Source organism: Trematomus bernacchii, unplaced genomic scaffold, assembly GCF_902827165.1.
Source record: "Trematomus bernacchii unplaced genomic scaffold, fTreBer1.1, whole genome shotgun sequence".
In the NCBI taxonomy this organism is placed as follows: Eukaryota; Metazoa; Chordata; class Actinopteri; order Perciformes; family Nototheniidae; genus Trematomus; species Trematomus bernacchii.
The window spans coordinates 77,854-95,953 of NW_022987831.1; the positions used below are offsets into that span (position 1 = coordinate 77,854).

The 18,100-nt window shown below is 43.0% G+C and overlaps 1 protein-coding gene across 1 annotated transcript; it reads right to left on the reverse strand.

Annotated features, from left to right (window-relative positions):
* Positions 1-1,734: 1,734 nt before the first annotated feature.
* On the reverse strand, positions 1,735-17,465 carry LOC117500040 (the record flags this gene model as incomplete). The annotated part of the gene is given in 12 exon segments (XM_034152729.1): positions 1,735-3,113; positions 5,142-5,248; positions 5,992-6,006; positions 6,452-6,481; positions 9,766-9,801; positions 10,907-10,924; positions 11,239-11,353; positions 12,040-12,066; positions 16,594-16,677; positions 16,771-16,821; positions 17,248-17,301; positions 17,396-17,465. Coding segments are annotated over 12 exon segments (691 nt in total), but the record flags the coding sequence as incomplete, so codon positions are not given.
* Positions 17,466-18,100: the final 635 nt, after the last annotated feature.

The window sequence follows — 18,100 nt, forward strand, 5'->3', positions numbered from 1 at the left end:
AGAGCCAAGACATAAGCGCTTGAATAGGAAGTGGGAAAAGGAACAGGGCTACATAAAGTGAAGATGATGAAACCACTGATGGGTTCTGCTGCCAGCTCACATCACTCATCAGTCAGTATTATTATTCTCCAACACTTAGCAAGTATGAACAAGTGCATGAATGCTAATTGCATGTATTGAAACCATGATAGATAAACAGGATTATACAAACAAAGCGTCACACTTGATCAAAGGTTTAACATTAGGAACCATGAAAGCATACAAAAAGCAAACACTGTAAACAAAGCATCAAATAATCAGGGCCTTATTCCAGAGTCAGGTTTGGAGTAAAACTACTTTAAATGCTGTTAGGTTTATTAAAAGCTTCTGGACGGCAAATAATTTCTACTAGATATATGTTTTAGCGGGTTTTTTAACTAGACAAAAACCTGTATTTGTGAAGCTTGTTTAAGAGAAAACCTATTTAGATTTTTAAATATATTTGGAGATCTAGTTGTTTTTCACAGCTTATAACAGACCGGTTCAAAAGCTGTGGATCACATTTTATTTGTAGTGATATTTTAGCATGTCTAGTTGGGCTAATTCCATATGGCTCTTAGGTTTTATAATACAGTAAAAAAGAAATAGAAATGGCAAACAAAGGTGCATTTCAAATCATATATCTGTGGCACACGACTACAGTAGCATTGTCAGCTGCATCTTCATCACAATCAAACGCATTAAAATATAAAAATAAAACTGTTGACCAGTGATTTATGCTTTGGGTTTTTCGCCCCAGAGAACTTAATTTGCTGCTCCGACTGACAGTTCTTAAAGGAAATTAGATATGTTGCTAAGACACATTAAAAAACATATGCTGCACATGGCTCACTGAGCAGTATACTGATGCAAGGAAAGTGTTTTTAACCCTCCTATTGTCTTCGTTTCCCCCCCCTTTACTTTGGAGTTCGCGTTCAAATTTGTCCGGTCCTGTTTTAACTGCTTTTACATTAACACAAAAACCATTAATCCACCAAATTTCATTTAACACCCTTTCAAACTGTAAATATTGAATCAGACTACTGGTATACATGAAAAACTGATCCGGATGGTTACTAATTCCATTTCTTTATGGCGGTCATTTATGACTGGGAACACCATGGGTGTTACAAAGTTGACTAAATCATCCAAAATGCAATGAAAGTGTTGATCAGCCATTGTGTATGTTCAAATGTCTACTGTGAAGGATATCATGAAGCCTTAATGCAATCGAATGTAAAACAAAAAAGTTATGATTGATGAAAGGAGTAAATCGGTCAGATTTGACCCGAAGACAACGGGAGGGTTAAAAGAGCTGCAGAAGTCTACTGTTCATGCTTTCTTTTCATTATGGACGGATTGAAGAAGCTAGTGAGTATTATGACTTTATATATTTCCTGAAACTGTTTAGTGAAGCAATGTAACACAAAAGCTGGACGTATATTTTTTTTAAGAGTCACTGATACCGTGAAGTGTCAGTCAGGTATTACCCGGCCTGCAATGTAATGTCAGTGTATCTCTCTTCATGCTTCAAACACAACTATATATTAACTCCGGTAGTAAAAGGCTTATCATTGACAGCCAACTCTGCTGTAGTTCATTCTCACATCCTGTCTATCTAACATAAGGCCTGTGCCAAAAACACTGAATATGTGTCAGCATGTTTCCCTTCCTGTCCCCTGGTGTGGGATGTTGTTTTTTGTTAGTAAGCTGAAATAAGGTTTTCAATTAACTTTTATTAAGTTATTACAGTTTCTCAGGTGATAAACAAACTATTTTTGATTACCAATATGTCATTACTTTTTCCAAAAAACGTATATTTGAGAATTGACAGCGATGTCTGGATCTGTGAGGAGCTGCGGAAGAAGAAGCCATCAATTTGGCAATACTAGCCAGATAGCTGAGATAGATCTCTAATAAAAAACTCATTGTTCACATTGCTGCTTTTTTCTCAATGTTGACTTTATTAAAAAAATGTAAAAAGTCCAAAAGAAAATCAAAACATTTGGACTTTTTCTCTCAAAATCTTAAAATTCTGACTTTTCTCTCAAAAGCTCAAAATTCAGACTTTTCTCTCAAAATCTCAAAATTCCGACTTCTCTCAAAATCTCAAAATTCCGACTTTTCTCTCAACATTTCGACTTTTCTCTCAAATTCTCAAAATTCTGACTTTTCTCTCAAAATGTTGACTTTTCTCTCAAAATCTAAAATTCTGACTTTTTGCAGAAATGTCTCAGCTTTCAGGTTTTTTACAAAAATTATGACCACTTTCTCAAAATTATGACTTTTTATCAAAATCCAGAATTTTTCTAAAAATCTAAATTTTTAGAATTTTTCTCAAAATCCTGAATTCTTTTTTATTTCTCAAAATGCTCACATTATTTTGAGTTCTGGTTCTTCTCGTAGCTCCTCATAGCAGAGCATTTTCACCACAAGACTCTACAGAGTTATTCAAAATGTCCTCATATCACCTCAGAGAACATCTGTACATGATCTGAACTGGAAGTGGGAAAAGGGTCTGAACTACAGAATGTAAATAGCTTAGCGTTGAACTTTAGATCTTACTTTTTGAGAACAGAAAATTCCCTTTGTTTGTTGTTTGAGGGATCCCTTGCTATGCTTACTTCCGGGTTGAAAACTACGTAATTCATACACAACTTTACACTAATTGGGTCTTTCACCAGCTCTCTAAACTCTTTGGAAACTTCCCCATGTGTTTCTGTGAAGGCAGTGGGGAAAAAAAACATGTCTCTGCTTTAAAAGTGGGTCCAGCCAACTTGTCTCTGTTCAGTCCTTTCACTCTTCTTTCTCCTTTGACTGAACTCCGGGGAAACAGTCCATGTAACTCAGCAGAACGATCGTGTTGCAATTGGTCGATTTCCACTCTGGGATTCAAGGCGAAAACCTCCCGTCCGTCAAGAGTCCCTCTCCTGGCCTCCAGATCCTGGGTTACATCCAACAGCTGCAATGTGATGGCAATATATATATAGGTGACGCTTAGAGAAGAGTCCTTAAGCTTTTGTTTCCTCTCCAACGGCATCATTACCCATGTTTTTATTCGGCAACAGCTCGTGTTTGGATTCAAGATCTAACCGCTGTGAGACAAAGACAGAGAAAGAGACATTTCAGAGCCTAAATTAAAACTTTGAAAACGAGTTACCAGTAAAAGCACCAATACACTATTGTCAAAATACTTCATCACAAGTCGTGCGTTCAAACTCTTACTCAAGTGAAAGTATCATGAACAAAATGTACTTCATTACATGTTGATGTAGAAGAGACATGAAGAAGAGTTATGCTATGACATCACAAAGTGGCCAAAATCTGATCAGCTCATTTTCAGACAGGTTTTTATAGAAATGGATCAAAAAGAGAGAGAATCTTTGTTCCTGAAACTTTCAGAGTCTCTTTCCACAGAGGGGACACATGTTGATGAAGAAGAGACATGAAGAAGAGGGGACACATGTTGATGAAGAAGAGACATGAAGAAGAGGGGACACATGTTTGATGAAGAAGAGACATGAGAAGATGAAGAGGGGACACATGTTGATGAAGAAGAGACATGAAGAAGAGGGGACACATGTTGATGAAGAAGAGACATGAAGAAGAGGGGACACATGTTGATGAAGAAGAGACCTGAAGAAGAGGGGACACATGTTGATGAAGAAAGAGACATGAAGAAGAGGGGAACACATGTTGATGAAGAAGAGACATGAAGAAGAGGGACACATGTTGATGAAGAAGAGACATGAAGAAGAGGGGAACACAGGGTTGATGAAGAAGAGACATGAAGAAGAGGGGGAACACATGTTGATGAAGAAGAGACATGAAGAAGAGGGGACACATGTTGATGAAGAAGAGACCTGAAGAAGAGGGGACACATGTTTGATGAAGAAGAGACATGAAGAAGACGGGACAACATGTTGATGAAGAAGAGACATGAAGAAGAGGGACACATGTTGATGAAGAAGAGACATGAAGAAGAGGGGACACATGTTGATGAAGAGAGACATGAAGAAGAGGGGACACATGTTGATGAAGAAGAGACATGAAGAAGAGGGGACACATGTTGATGTAGAAGAGACATGAAGAAGAGGGGACACATGCTGATGAAGAAGAGACATGAAGAAGAGGGGACACATGTTGATGTAGAAGAGACATGAAGAAGAGGGGACACATGTTGATGTAGAAGAGACATGAAGAAGAGGGGACACATGTTGATGAAGAAGAGACATGAAGAAGAGGGGACACATGTTGATGAAGAAGAGACATGAAGAAGAGGGGACACATGTTGATGAAGAAGAGACATGAAGAAGAGGGGACACATGTTGATGTAGAAGAGACATGAAGAAGAGGGGACACATGTTGATGAAGAAGAGACATGAAGAAGAGGGGACACATGTTGATGAAGAAGAGACATGAAGAAGAAGAGGGGACACATGTTGATGTAGGAGAGACATGAAGAAGAGGGGACACATGTTGATGTAGAAGAGACATGAAGAAGAGGGGACACATGTTGATGTAGAAGAGACATGAAGAAGAGGGGACACATGTTGATGAAGAAGAGACATGAAGAAGAGGGGACACATGTTGATGAAGAAGAGACATGAAGAAGAGGGGACACATGTTGATGTAGAAGAGACATGAAGAAGAGGGGACACATGTTGATGAAGAAGAGACATGAAGAAGAGGGGACACATGTTGATGTAGAAGAGACATGAAGAAGAGGGGACACATGTTGATGAAGAAGAGACATGAAGAAGAGGGGACACATGTTGATGTAGAAGAGACATGAAGAAGAGGGGACACATGTTGAGTGTGTGTGTGTGTGTGTGTGTGTGTGTGTGTGTGTGTGTGTGTGTGTGTGTGTGTGTGTGTGTGTGTGTGTGTGTGTGTGTGTGTGTGTGTGTGTGTGTGTGTGTGAAACTGGGAGCTATCACATGTCACATGTCCCTCTTAAAGTACGTTGGGAGCGCTGTGATCGTTGGAACACCCTCCATGACCCCACATGAGGGTAACTGAGATATGTCTTGGCAGTGTCCCAACATACAGCACTCCCTCAGAGCGGCTGTTGGACTGGTTCCAGCCTGCATGGATCCTTAGCGTGAACAAAGGGAACTCACCCACAGATTCTGCTTCTGCCTGTGGTGCATGAAGAGGAACACGAAGAGAGGCAGGAGGATGTTCAGAGCCACGGAGATGATCAGGAAGCCCTTCAGGGTGACGCTCTCTGTCAGACAGGAGAGAGAGGTGCACAATACATCACAAGCTTTAAGGAAGACCAGAGAGAGGAGAGAGGACACAGGAGATCAGTAAAAGTCATTCAACTCAATTTATCCGAATATATCTCGATTTGTTAACACTAGAACCGCCAATCGGGTCAATTTGACCCAGAGCTGTTTTTTATTGTATGTAACTTTTTTTCAATAAAATATTAAAGTCTTCCAGTCCGTGACTTTTCCTGAAATTGTGTTATGTAGCACCCTATGTTGTTAAAAATTGTCAATACGAAGTCAGATTGAAGAAATCGCCCAAAAAATTGCCATTTATACCTATTTCCGCCCAGCGGGTCATATTGACCCCACCCCTTTTCATATAAACATGACGTGTTGCTATAGCAACGCCTTTTGTCTACTGCGGTTCCTTATAGATTGAGAGATAGATTGAGAGAGAGAGAGAGATAGATGGATAGATATATTGATAGATAGTTATAGATAGAGAGAGAGATAGAGAGAGAGAGAGAGAGATAGATGGATAGATATATTGATAGATAGTTATAGATAGAGAGAGAGATAGAGAGAGAGAGAGAGAGATAGATGGATAGATATATTGATAGATAGTTATAGATAGAGAGAGAGAGAGAGAGAGAGAGAGAGAGAGAGAGAGAGAGAGAGAGAGATAGAGACAGTCTGTAGTGAAGGAGTGCGCTCCCGCTCACAGGAGACAGTTATGCTGGCCGCGGATCAAACGTACCTTTGCCTGATCCGTCTGTGTGGAAACAAACAGAAACACACATATATATCAGTATCATTAGAAACATACAGAAAGACAGCGTTTTATGATTTCATCTTAAAGAAATAAAACACGTAAAATATCTCAATATTGGGAAATAGTGATCACTTTAAACTTTTACATGTTGAAAAGAGTCACAATAAACAAGACTAGGAGTGGCAGAGAGAGTGGATCTCTGAGTAGACACAAGTGTTGTTATTTCTAGGAGTGCTTTAATGAACTTCCTGTTTATCCAGCTTCGAACTGACACACTCCTACATCACGTGGGATTTACTGCTTATCTATTCCTTATTTATTTATCTTTGGGGCTGTTGGTCGACCTCAAGCATGCGGTCGTTTGAGATCCTTCTCCACACTTTGACACGTTTTAAAGTCCGAACCCTTTTAATTATTAACTTTGGGATTCAGGGAAAGAGCTTACCTTGTTTAACTCTCCCTGCTGAACTTGGATCTACGAGAAGATAGAAAATACACATCAGTACAATTTAGAAAAAAAGGCATTTCTCAATTCAGTTATTTTCTAGAAAAGCCTTGAAACGAGATATTTCACTTTGGAAATATCTCGATGAATCCCAAGCAGCATGCAGCCATGTTTAGTGAAGGTTAGACATTCTCACAAAAAGCCAAATCTGATGTTTCTGCATGCAGCGCACTGATTGGTTGTTGGGGAAACGTCTTGTTTCTTCCACTGTGACACCATGGATCCATATGCAGCTCAGAGTATAGTTTCAATCAGGGAAAATACCGTTACGCTTATTTCATTATTATTGTCTCTGCCCAGCAGCCAATCACTGAGCTGCTGACAAACTTCAAATCCATTCTCTCTATTTGGAGGAATAGAGTGGTGCGGGAATGAGTCCTAAACTCAGAAAACACTGTGCGTCACTCTTTAGTGTCCCCTGGTCTCCCAGCTGTGTGCGTCACTCTTTAGTGTCCCCTGGTCTCCCAGCTGTGTGCGTCACTCTTTAGTGTCCCCTGGTCTCCCAGCTGTGTGCGTCACTCTTTAGTGTCCCCTAATCTCTCAGCTGTGTGCGTCACTCTTTAGTGTCCCCTGAGGCCTGTACTACGAAGCCGGATGTTCTCTTAGCTGACTTCAGGGAAAACTCGGGCTTTCCGGTCCTACGACGCTGGTTCTCTTTTTAGCGGGCTAGATCTCCATGGTAACTTATGCTGAGCGGCTAACCTCCTCGGGAGCAGGTTAGGTGACAGGCTAAGAGATCAACTCAGTGAAAGCACCGCCTGCTGACCAATCAGAGCTCCGTGTGCGGAGTTTAAAGCGATCAAGTGATATTACAGGATAGAGGAAATACAGAAAAACTGCCGTTGCAGGAAAGACGGCCGGCAAAAATCAACTGACTGTGTGAACGTGAACATTAATAGAATATCCCCTCCTCCCATCTTCAGAGCAATCTGACTATTATAACATTAGCGTTAAGAAAGCTTACTTAAATATCTGCCACAACATAAGTAACCGGATCAGAGTAACATTAAGTACAGTCCGCGGCACTGTGAGTGCAGACGTCGATGTGTCCCATTATCATTCATATTACATCATAATGTATCATATATTTCCTTATCTGAGTCAGCTGAGCCGTATCTGGCCGTGCAACACTCACAGTGTCACATACTGTATGCAGAAGTATTATTTTAAGCAACACATTAAGTTGACGAAACACTCGAGTCAAATGTAATTAAAGTCAGATCGTGTCTTGGACGGGGCAGTGATATCATAAACCTGTTAATGAACGTATTCAAAGTTTAACTTCTTCATATTTGTCTAATATTATAGTTCACTTCTCATTCAGGAAGTATGACGGTGCGCTGTCATTACGCTTCTCCATGTTTCTGATTGGTCAAATGTTGCTAACCCCGCCCCTTTCATGTGAACGCGCACTCAGCCGGACAGAGAAACCCTGGCTTGAGTTACCGAGTTGATAACCAGCGTCGTAGCACCGCTTAGCGAGAGCGCGTTTGTTTTGGGTTAGGTAAGCCGGGTAACTCAAACAGATCCAGGGTCTGTTGAACTGGCTTCGTCGTACAGGCCCTCAGGCCTCAGCCCTCAGGCCTCTGGTCTCTGGTCTCAGGCCTCAGCCCTCAGGCCTCAGGCCTCAGGCCTCAGGCCTTAGCCCTCAGCCCTCAGGCTTCAGGCCTCAGGCCTTAGCCCTCAGCCCTCAGGCCTCAGGCCTCAGGCCTCAGGCCTCAGGCCTTAGCCCTCAGGCCTCAGCCCTCAGCCCTCAGCCCTCAGCCCTCAGCCCTCAGGCCTCAGCCCTCAGGCCTCAGGCCTCAGCCCTCAGGCCTCAGGCCTCAGGCCTTAGCCCTCAGGCCTCAGCCCTCAGCCCTCAGGCCTCAGGCCTCAGGCCTCAGGCCTTAGCCCTCAGCCCTCAGGCCTCAGGCCTCAGGCCTCAGGCCTCAGCCCTCAGCCCTCAGGCCTCAGGCCTCAGCCCTCAGGCCTCAGGCCTTAGCCCTCAGCCCTCAGCCCTCAGGCCTCAGGCCTCAGGCCCCTGGTCTCTGTTGTGTTTTGAGCTTCTTGCTGCGTTTGGTTTCTGCAGCTTTTAGTAAACGCTGCGCATGTCTCCTCAAGTTGCTGAATGTTCTCTAAAGGCTGCATGTGATGACAAGTCGCTGAAGATGTTTCTTCATGTGGAACATTTGGGTTTTTATATCTGCATCCTTTCTCAAACTGTCTCTCCTGATGTTAGTTATAAAACATAAGTAATAAATACAAGTATAATATATTTCATTGCCACGATGCGGGTAGCAATGATTTAATCACATATAGCCGTTAGCTTAGCTTACCACTGGTTCCGTCTATTGGGCTCGATGTGACATTTGGTGCCAGTGTTGATGATGAGGAGGATGGGAGTGTTACTTTTGTATTTGACAATACTGTTGTTGGTGTTGTTCTTTCAGTCTGTGCTGTTGTTGTTGGTGGTGGCAGTGTTGTTGTTGTTGTTGTTGGTGGTGGCAGTGTTGTTGTTGGTGGCAGTGTTGATGTTGTTGTTGTTGTTGGTGGTGGCAGTGTTGTTGTTGTTGTTGTTGGTGGTGGTGGCAGTGTTGTTGTTGGTGGCAGTGTTGATGTTGTTGTTGTTGTTGGTGGTGGCAGTGTTGTTGTTGGTGGCAGTGTTGTTGTTGTTGTTGTTGGTGGTGGCAGTGTTGTTGTTGTTGGTGGTGTTGTTGTTGTTGGTGGTGGCAGTGTTGTTGTTGTTTTACCTGAATAAAGGCAGTCAGTCAGTAATAGCGTGTCTCAATGTGGGCTTTATAGACAATATAAGACTGAGCATTTCAACAGGAAGATAAATGACGTGTAGCAGGAGTGCTGTATTTGGTCAAATCAAAGGCGCTATTTTAAGGTTATTAAAGGGGACTTAGCACCGTTAGCTGCTAGCCTTGTGCTAAACTGTTACCACGTTGAATTTTGACTTTTAAATTAGGAAGCTTTAAGGGGATCAAAAATGTGTTTTCTGACCAAATCTTACCTAAAGATGAGAAACATTCGGCCGACAAAAGGTCAGAAATTCCGTTATTTTTCGCAGTTTTCACATATTTGAGATTGTTCCTCCGTTAATTATTAAATGTATATCGCAGGAGTAAGAAATGCTTGGAGAAAAACGGCAGAAGCTATAGAAACACAAGGTCACATATGCATCCATGGTTCTCTCAGAGGTCACATGAGGAGAAGCAGAAGTTTCACCAGCAGGCACTTTCTAAAGACTTCCAGAAACAAGTGAGACTTACTGGCAGCTATCTTTGAATACAGCTCGTGCACGGCATCTGGAAAAGAGAACAGGAAACAAGAGGGTGTTACAGCAATGAAGGTATAAAACTGTAACAGCAGACACGGCTCTGAGTAGACCTGATGGATTCAGAGACACGAGTTGAACTCAAATTGATTAGAGATTAAAAGCTATAGTGAGTTTTGAGAGATTTTTTAAAAGGATCCAGTCGTGCTGGTTTCCCCCCTCCCCGAAATATACCTCCGCTCAACGGGGTCTCACCAAACACGACTACATTCATCTGTGTGTTCTTAAATCAAAACAAAGTCTCTCCTGATTGAAGAGTTTTGAGGCGTTGTAGCACCGTGTAGAGCTGTCATCCTCCACAACACACACACACACACACACACACACACACACACACACACACACACACACACACACACACACACACACACACACACACACACACACACACACACACACACGCACACACACACACCATATTTGTCACTAAAACATGTACACACACACAGACAGACACACACACACACACACCATGTTTGTCACTAAAACACGTACACACACACACACACACACACACACACACACACCATGTTTGTCACTAAAACATGTACACACACACACACACACACACCATGTTTGTCACTAAAACACGTACACACACACACACACACACACACACACGTACACACACGTACACACACACACGTACACACACGTACACACACCACACACACACACACACACACCACACCACACACACACACACACACACACACACACACACACACACACACAGACAGACACACACACACACACACCATGTTTGTCACTAAAACACGTACACACACACACACACACACACACACACACACACACACACACACCATGTTTGTCACTAAAACATGTACACACACACACACACACACACCATGTTTGTCACTAAAACACGTACACACACACACACACACACACACACACGTACACACACGTACACACACACACACACACGTACACACACGTACACACACACACACGTACACACACACACGTACACACACGTACACACACACACACACACACACACACACACACCACACACACACACACACACACACACACACAGCATGTGAACTCACCGTGTTGGCAGTACCCTTCTGCAGAGAAAGAAAAGAAAATAGTTATTATTGAAAATAGAATTTGTGTTAATTTACTGCAAATGTGAAATAAAATCATCTTTGATTCATTCAGTAACTGCAGAGGTGGAATGTAAGCAAAGTACCAAAGTACACATTTGAGGTACTTTTACTGTTATATATATATATATATATGTATATAAACATTACATTTTCTAATTTATTGAGTACTTTTACTACATTTTTCTGATTCTACTTTTACTTGAGTAACATTTGAAATGCAGTATTTTTACTGAAGTAACTGAATTGCTCTGAGTATCTGTGTGTGAACGTACGTGGCGGATCGATCCCCATGTCTTTGGCTATCAGGCACATGAAGTCGTAGTGAGAGACGTTGTGAGAAACACTCGCTTTCTGGCACTCTTCAGTTATTATTGTTGCATCTTTCGGCTGAGAAACACAAACAACAAGTTATTAGATACAAGAATTCAGAAGATTCAAAGAAGTGTGAAACATAGAACTGGAGAATCCTCCCTCCTGTAGTGTCTCTACTTTAAAGAGTCCTCTCCTGCTGATGTTCAGGTGTATATCAGTATGTAGTGTCTCTACTTTAAAGAGTCCTCTCCTGCTGATGTTCAGGTGTATATCAGTATTTAGTGTCTCTACTTTAAAGAGTCCTCTCCTGCTGATGTTCAGGTGTATATCAGTATGTAGTGTCTCTACTTTAAAGAGTCCTCTCCTGCTGATGTTCAGGTGTATATCAGTATGTAGTGTCTCTACTTTAAAGAGTTCTCTCCTGCTGATGTTCAGGTGTATATCAGTATGTAGTGTCTCTACTTTAAAGAGTCCTCTCCTGATGATGTTCAGGTGTATATCAGTATGTAGTGTCTCTACTTTAAAGAGTCCTCTCCTGCTGATGTTCAGGTGTATATCAGTATGTAGTGTCTCTACTTTAAAGAGTCCTCTCCTGCTGATGTTCAGGTGTATATCAGTATGTAGTGTCTCTACTTTAAAGAGTTCTCTCCTGCTGATGTTCAGGTGTATATCAGTATGTAGTGTCTCTACTTTAAAGAGTCCTCTCCTGATGATGTTCAGGTGTATATCAGTACGTAGTGTCTCTACTTTAAACAGCTTACCAGTTCCAAAAGTAAATGTTTCTTTGCCTGTGGAAAAACAAAAACAAATGGACTTCAGTACAGATGCAAACTTTACTGAAACCTATTGTGGAGGAAATTCTAAATGATTAATGGACAAAGTTTGTATTTTGTTCTATTTAATAAAGTAATAAAGAAAGTCAATATAAAGTGAGATGGATCTGAAGGAACAGAGCAGCTTCATCCTCAGAGGAGAGAGAAGTTCTGCTCACAGTCTCTCTGTGTATTAGAGAGAAAGTAGCCAACTGGTCCCACCCTTAAATTCTCTTAGACATCATCTAAACATCCCCATCATTAAACCATAACACCATTAAACCCTCCAGTCTTTAAACATTTGCAAATCCACCTTTTGCGCTTCCTGAAATGTAAATCCTAAACACACACTACAAAAACTCTAAATCCTGCCCAGTATCTGTGTCTGATATCTAGTCAGAATATGTCTCTCCACCTGATATGAGACATGATAACTTCAGAAGTAACACTGCAGTGAGATATAGGCTCTTGTTTTTAGACAATGCATCATCTTGTTCAGTCAAAACATCTTATTTTGAGTTGTATCTCAGATGAAACACATATTTATTAGAAAATCACCAACTAACATCAGTGTTGTGGAGGAGCTATAATCGAGGACACACTGATGGCTCCTCCACGGAGACATTTCCGGCAACAGAGATGTTTCAAAGAGTCGTGACGCACGGCCGGACTGATCTCAGCTCTGCATGCATCCTCTGGATATATCAAGGTTCAAGGTTCAAGGTTCAAGGTTCTTTATTGTCAATCTGACATAGCTACAGAGTAATTATGCAGTTGAAAATTTTATGTCACAGGCTTCTCCAACAATGCAACATAATAACATAATAACAATAAGAGCATGAGCAATACAAAAATAATAATAGTTATAAAATAAAATAAAGTTATGATGTGGAATAGTGCAATAGAGTCTATATACAAGTTATTGGAATGATTTATATATATTAGGTATTAGATACATACTACTGAGTAGCAGATGAATGTTTGAAGTTGTTTCAACAGTTCATTTTTTTAACAGTCTCACTGCCCGCGGGAAGAAACTGTCTCCGAATCTTCTTGTCCTTGCCAGGATGCTGCGGTAACGTCTGCCAGACGGCAACAGAAAGAACAGTTTGTGGCTGGGGTGATGGGGGTCTTTGATAATCCGTAGTGATTTCTTCCTGAGCCGCTGGGAGTAAAGGTCCTCCATGGATGGCAGCTCCGTCCTGGTGATGTGCTGTGCAGTTTTCACCACCCTCTGTAAAGCCTTACGATCGAGGTCGGTGCAGCTGCCGTACCAGGCCGTCATGCTGCCAGTCAGGATACTCTCTATCGTGCACCTGTAGAAGTTGCAGAGTATCCTGGAGTCCATTTTGAACCTCCTCAGCCTGCGGAGGAAGAAGAGCCGCTGTCGAGCTTTCTTGGTGATGGTGGTGGTGTGAAGAGACCATGTCAGGTCCTCAGTGATGTGGACCCCAAGGAACCTGAAGCTTTTGACTCTCTCCACCGTAGTCCCATTGATGGCGATGGGGGCGTGTCCCTCTCCCTGCTGCTTCCTGTAGTCCACAATCAGCTCCTTTGTTTTGCTGATGTTGAGATGGAGGTTGTTATCCTGGCACCAAGATGTCAGGTTTTCGACCTCCTCTCTGTACGCCGTCTCGTCATCGTCTGTGATCTGGCCGATGACGGTCGTGTCATCAGCAAACTTCACGATGGTGTTGGAGCTGTGTGTGGCCACGCAGTCGTGGGTGAACAGGGAGTAGAGGAGAGGACTGAGCATGCAGCCTTGAGGGGCACCGGTGTTAAGAATCAGGGTGGAGGATGTGATGTTTCCCACCCGCACTGCCTGGGGTCTGCCCGTCAGGAAGTTCAGGATCCAGTCACAGAGGGCGCTGTTGAGCCCGAGGTCTCTGAGCTTGATGGCCAGCTTGGAGGGCACAATGGTATTGAATGCTGAACTGTAGTCAATGAACAGCATTCTCACATATGTGTTCCTGTTCTTCGGGTCCAGGTGTGAGAGGGCAGTGTGGAGGGTGAGGGCTATGGCGTCGTCTGTGGACCTGTTTGCTCTGTAGGCAAACTGCAGGGGGTCCAGAGATTCAGGGAGGGAGGAGGTGATGAATGATTTGACTAACCGCTCAAAGCACTTCATTATGATGGAGGTGAGTGCTACTGGGCGGTAGTCGTTGGGGCAGGTGATTATTGTCTTTTTGGGGACAGGAATGATGGTGGAGTGTTTAAGACATGTGGGGACTACAGACTGCAGCAGGGACCTGTTGAAGATGTCTGTGAACACCTCTGCCAGCTGAACTGCACACACCCTGAGAACACGGCCAGGGATGCCATCAGGTCCAGGAGCCTTGTGTGGGTTAACCCTTTTAAAGGATTTACACACATCTGCCCTATTTAAAACAAAAGGGCAGTGTAGCTCCTGGTCCCTCTGTACCTCCACAGCCTGGCTGCTCTCAAAGCGTGCAAAAAAACTGTTCAGCTCATCTGGGAGAGATGCGCACGCAGACACTCCCGCAGCACCCCCCCGCTGCTCCTTTGTAGTCAGTCATTGTCCTTAGTCCCGCCCACATATTCCTAGTGTTACAGCCTTTGAAGTCAGATTCCACCTTCTCTTTGTACTGTCTCTTTGCATTTTTAATTGCTCTCCGGAGATCATACCTAGACTTCCTGTACTCCTCCAAACCTCCCGCTCTGTGCGCGATAGTGCGCGCTCTCAGCTTGCAGCGCACATCGGAGTTTATCCAGGGCTTTTGATTTGGGAATGTCCGTACAGAAACCTTCGGTACCACGTCATCGATGCATTTCCCAATGTAGCAGATGACAGTGTCCGTGTGTGTGTTGATGTTATTGTCCTCAAACACACTCCAATCCGTAGATGCAAAGCAATCCTGCAGTGCCTCATCTGACTCCTCGCTCCATCGCTGTACTGTCCTTGTTATCGGTCTGTCCCTTTTAAGTTTCTGCTTGTACGCAGGCAACAACAGTAGTGAGATATGGTCTGATTTGCCGAAGGGAGGGCGAGGGAGAGCCTTATATCCATTCCGGAAAGGGGAATAAACATGGTCCAGTATGTTTCCCCCGCGCGTCGGGAAGTTGATGTGTTGGTAATATTTTGGCAAAACCTTCTTCATGTTGGCGGTGTTGAAATCTCCGGCCACAACGAACGCCGCATCTGGCCGTGAAGTCTCGGTCTTATCAATAATCCCAAACAGCTGATCGAGTGCCGTGTTGTTGTCAGCGAGTGGCTGCGGGGGGGACATACACTGCTGTTATCACAACAGATGTGAATTCCCTCGGCAGATGGAAGGCCCGACATGAGATCATGAGGTGCTCTAGATGAGCGGAACAGTCCGATGAAATAATCTTCACATCTGAGCACCAGTTGTTGTTAGTCATTACACACACACCACCTCCCTTACTTTCCCCCGAGTTAGCAGTCCGGTCCTGACGAAAAATAGAGAATCCATCAGGGACAATGGCGGAGTCCGGGATAGCGGGGTTGAGCCAAGTCTCAGTGAGAATTAACACGTTACAGTTCTTAATGTCCCGTTGAAAAGCAATCCGGCTTCTGAGTTCATCTAGCTTATTTTCAATGGATTGAACATTAGCCAGAAGAATACTCGGAAGAGGGGGTCGATTCTCTCCTTTCCTCAGTCTGACCAGCAACCCGGCACGGCACCCGCGCTTTGTCCTCTTCTTGCGTCTCTCAGGTAGAACAGCAACAGGTAGCCATGGTGAATCTCCATTGTTTGTCGGAGGGTTATTATTGTCCACGAAGTTCCTCTCTGCTATATTGTATGGCAGAGTAGGTGCGGTCGGCTAGCATGTTGCGAACCATGTTAAAAGTAAAACGGCAAAAGTAAAATAAATATGTACAAAATACGAAAATGGGCAAAGTTGGAGAGGAGCACAAAGACGATGCGGCCATCTTCACCGGCGCATCTCATTATCCAGTCTCTGATTGTGTTACGTTATCATTATGCTCTCATACTTGTTTGAATCTGAAATTGTATATATTTATATGTGTGTGTGTGTGTGTGTGTGTGTGTGTGTGTGTGTGTGTGTGTGTGTGTGTGTGTGTGTGTGTGTGTGTCCGCATCTGTAGCCTGTTATTGTCTCATTATACCGCACTGTGAATGAATGAAAGTAAATATATAAGTGGTCATGAACACATCTGTCCATCAGACAGAGAGCTGCTGTGCCTCCTGTCATCATTAATGGACGTCTCTTTAAAATGACCGCTCAGAGGAGAGGAGTTCTCATTTCTCTAACCGCCTGCTGCTTCCCCTCCTCTCTCCTCGCTTCCTCCGCTCGCATCTCCTGTGGGCGGGACTAAGACACAAGGATAGGAGTCGAGGATAGGAGTCGAGGAGGGGACTTAGAGGAATGAGAAAGCTTCCATTAACACGCACTGAAACCTCTAGAACACACTACAGGAGAGGGAAACCCCAAACAGCAGAATAGGGCCTCTTTAAATAGAAACTGACAGGAAAGAGCTGCTAGTTTTTCACTCACTTCGAAGTAACAGGAAGTTATCACAGCACACATCTTCTTGTTTTTGTCACGGCACATTTGCCCTGCAGAACACTCCATCATGTCCTGCATCGGGAAGAGCACACGTCATCAAACACTTTCCAACAGAATGCATTCACATTTATTTACACAACATGTTTCTCAGTTTCAGGGACCGACCTTGATATCGTTTGTGTTTTTGATGCCATAAGTTTGATCCAGCATGTCATTCTGTAAAGTAGAACAGAGACGAAGACAAACTGAAGAGTCATCAACTGTTGAGGAACACTGAATTGACCCATGCGTGATTGTTTGGGTCACATGATGTCAGTCTTTTCTGCGACAAAGCCTGTGAAAACACTGAAACCAAACTACAAAGATTGTCTGTTTACCCAACGCCTGTTATTCCTCTGTTCCAAAGAGCTAATCAACTATTTAAAATCTCATGAATGAGCCACATCTTTGCACAATTTAGTCTATCTTAAGCTGATCCCAAATATTTAATACATATTTACTAGTTAGTCAGCAAAAACATTCATGATTTATTCCACATTTTTATAAAAACTTAGAGTTAAATACTTTATTTCCTTCAAATATTTTTTTTAATTTTGCTAGCAAAATAAAAACCAATGAATAAATAATGTTGATCATACATACCGAGTTAAATGACAAACAATCCGCCTCTGATTGGAGAATCAAGCTCAGGAACACCTAGCAAAGAAAACGTGGAACATCAGCTCTGTGTTTTACCGTCAAATATTTATTATAATAAGTCGTATTCTACTCTAATGTGAGAGAAACGTACGCAAAGAAACAGCGGGGTCAGGCATCTCCATGAGGTCATGCTGCCTCTGCTGCGACCATCCAGACTCACTCTGCGGAGGAAACAGAGACAAGGGGAAGGTTAATAGGTAGAGAGAGAGAGAGAGAGAGAGAGAGAGAGAGAGGAGAGAGAGAGAGAGAGAGAGAGACGAGAGAGAGAGAGGAGAGAGGGAGAGAGAGATAGGGGGGGGTTTCATGGATGGTGTTTTATGTCTGTATGTCGGTAGGTCGGTAGGTAGGTAGTCGTTGGTAGTTATTTTGGTATTTACGTAGGTAGGTAGGTAGGTAGGTAGGTAGGTAGGTAGGTAGGTAGGTAGGTAGGTAGGTAGGTAGGTAGGTAGGTAGGTAGGTAGGTAGGTGGGTGGGTAGGTAGGTAGGTAGGTAGATGGATAGATGGATAGATAGATAGACAGATTGATGCTGGGACTACAAAAGCCATAACCCATAATTCACATCATTTTCATACAAAAAAAGATTGAGCGACTGGTATTACTCTTAAATGGCCTCTCTCACTCCATTATACCATAAATTGAAAATTGGACATAAGCCACGCCAACAAGTCCATTCTGTTTGACCACACACAGTCAGCTTCTGAATGCACATTATGGAGGAGGGGAAGAGAAAACACTGTCTGTTCCAGAGAGAGAGAGAGAGAGAGAGAGAGAGCATTGTGGCTAACGCAGAGTTA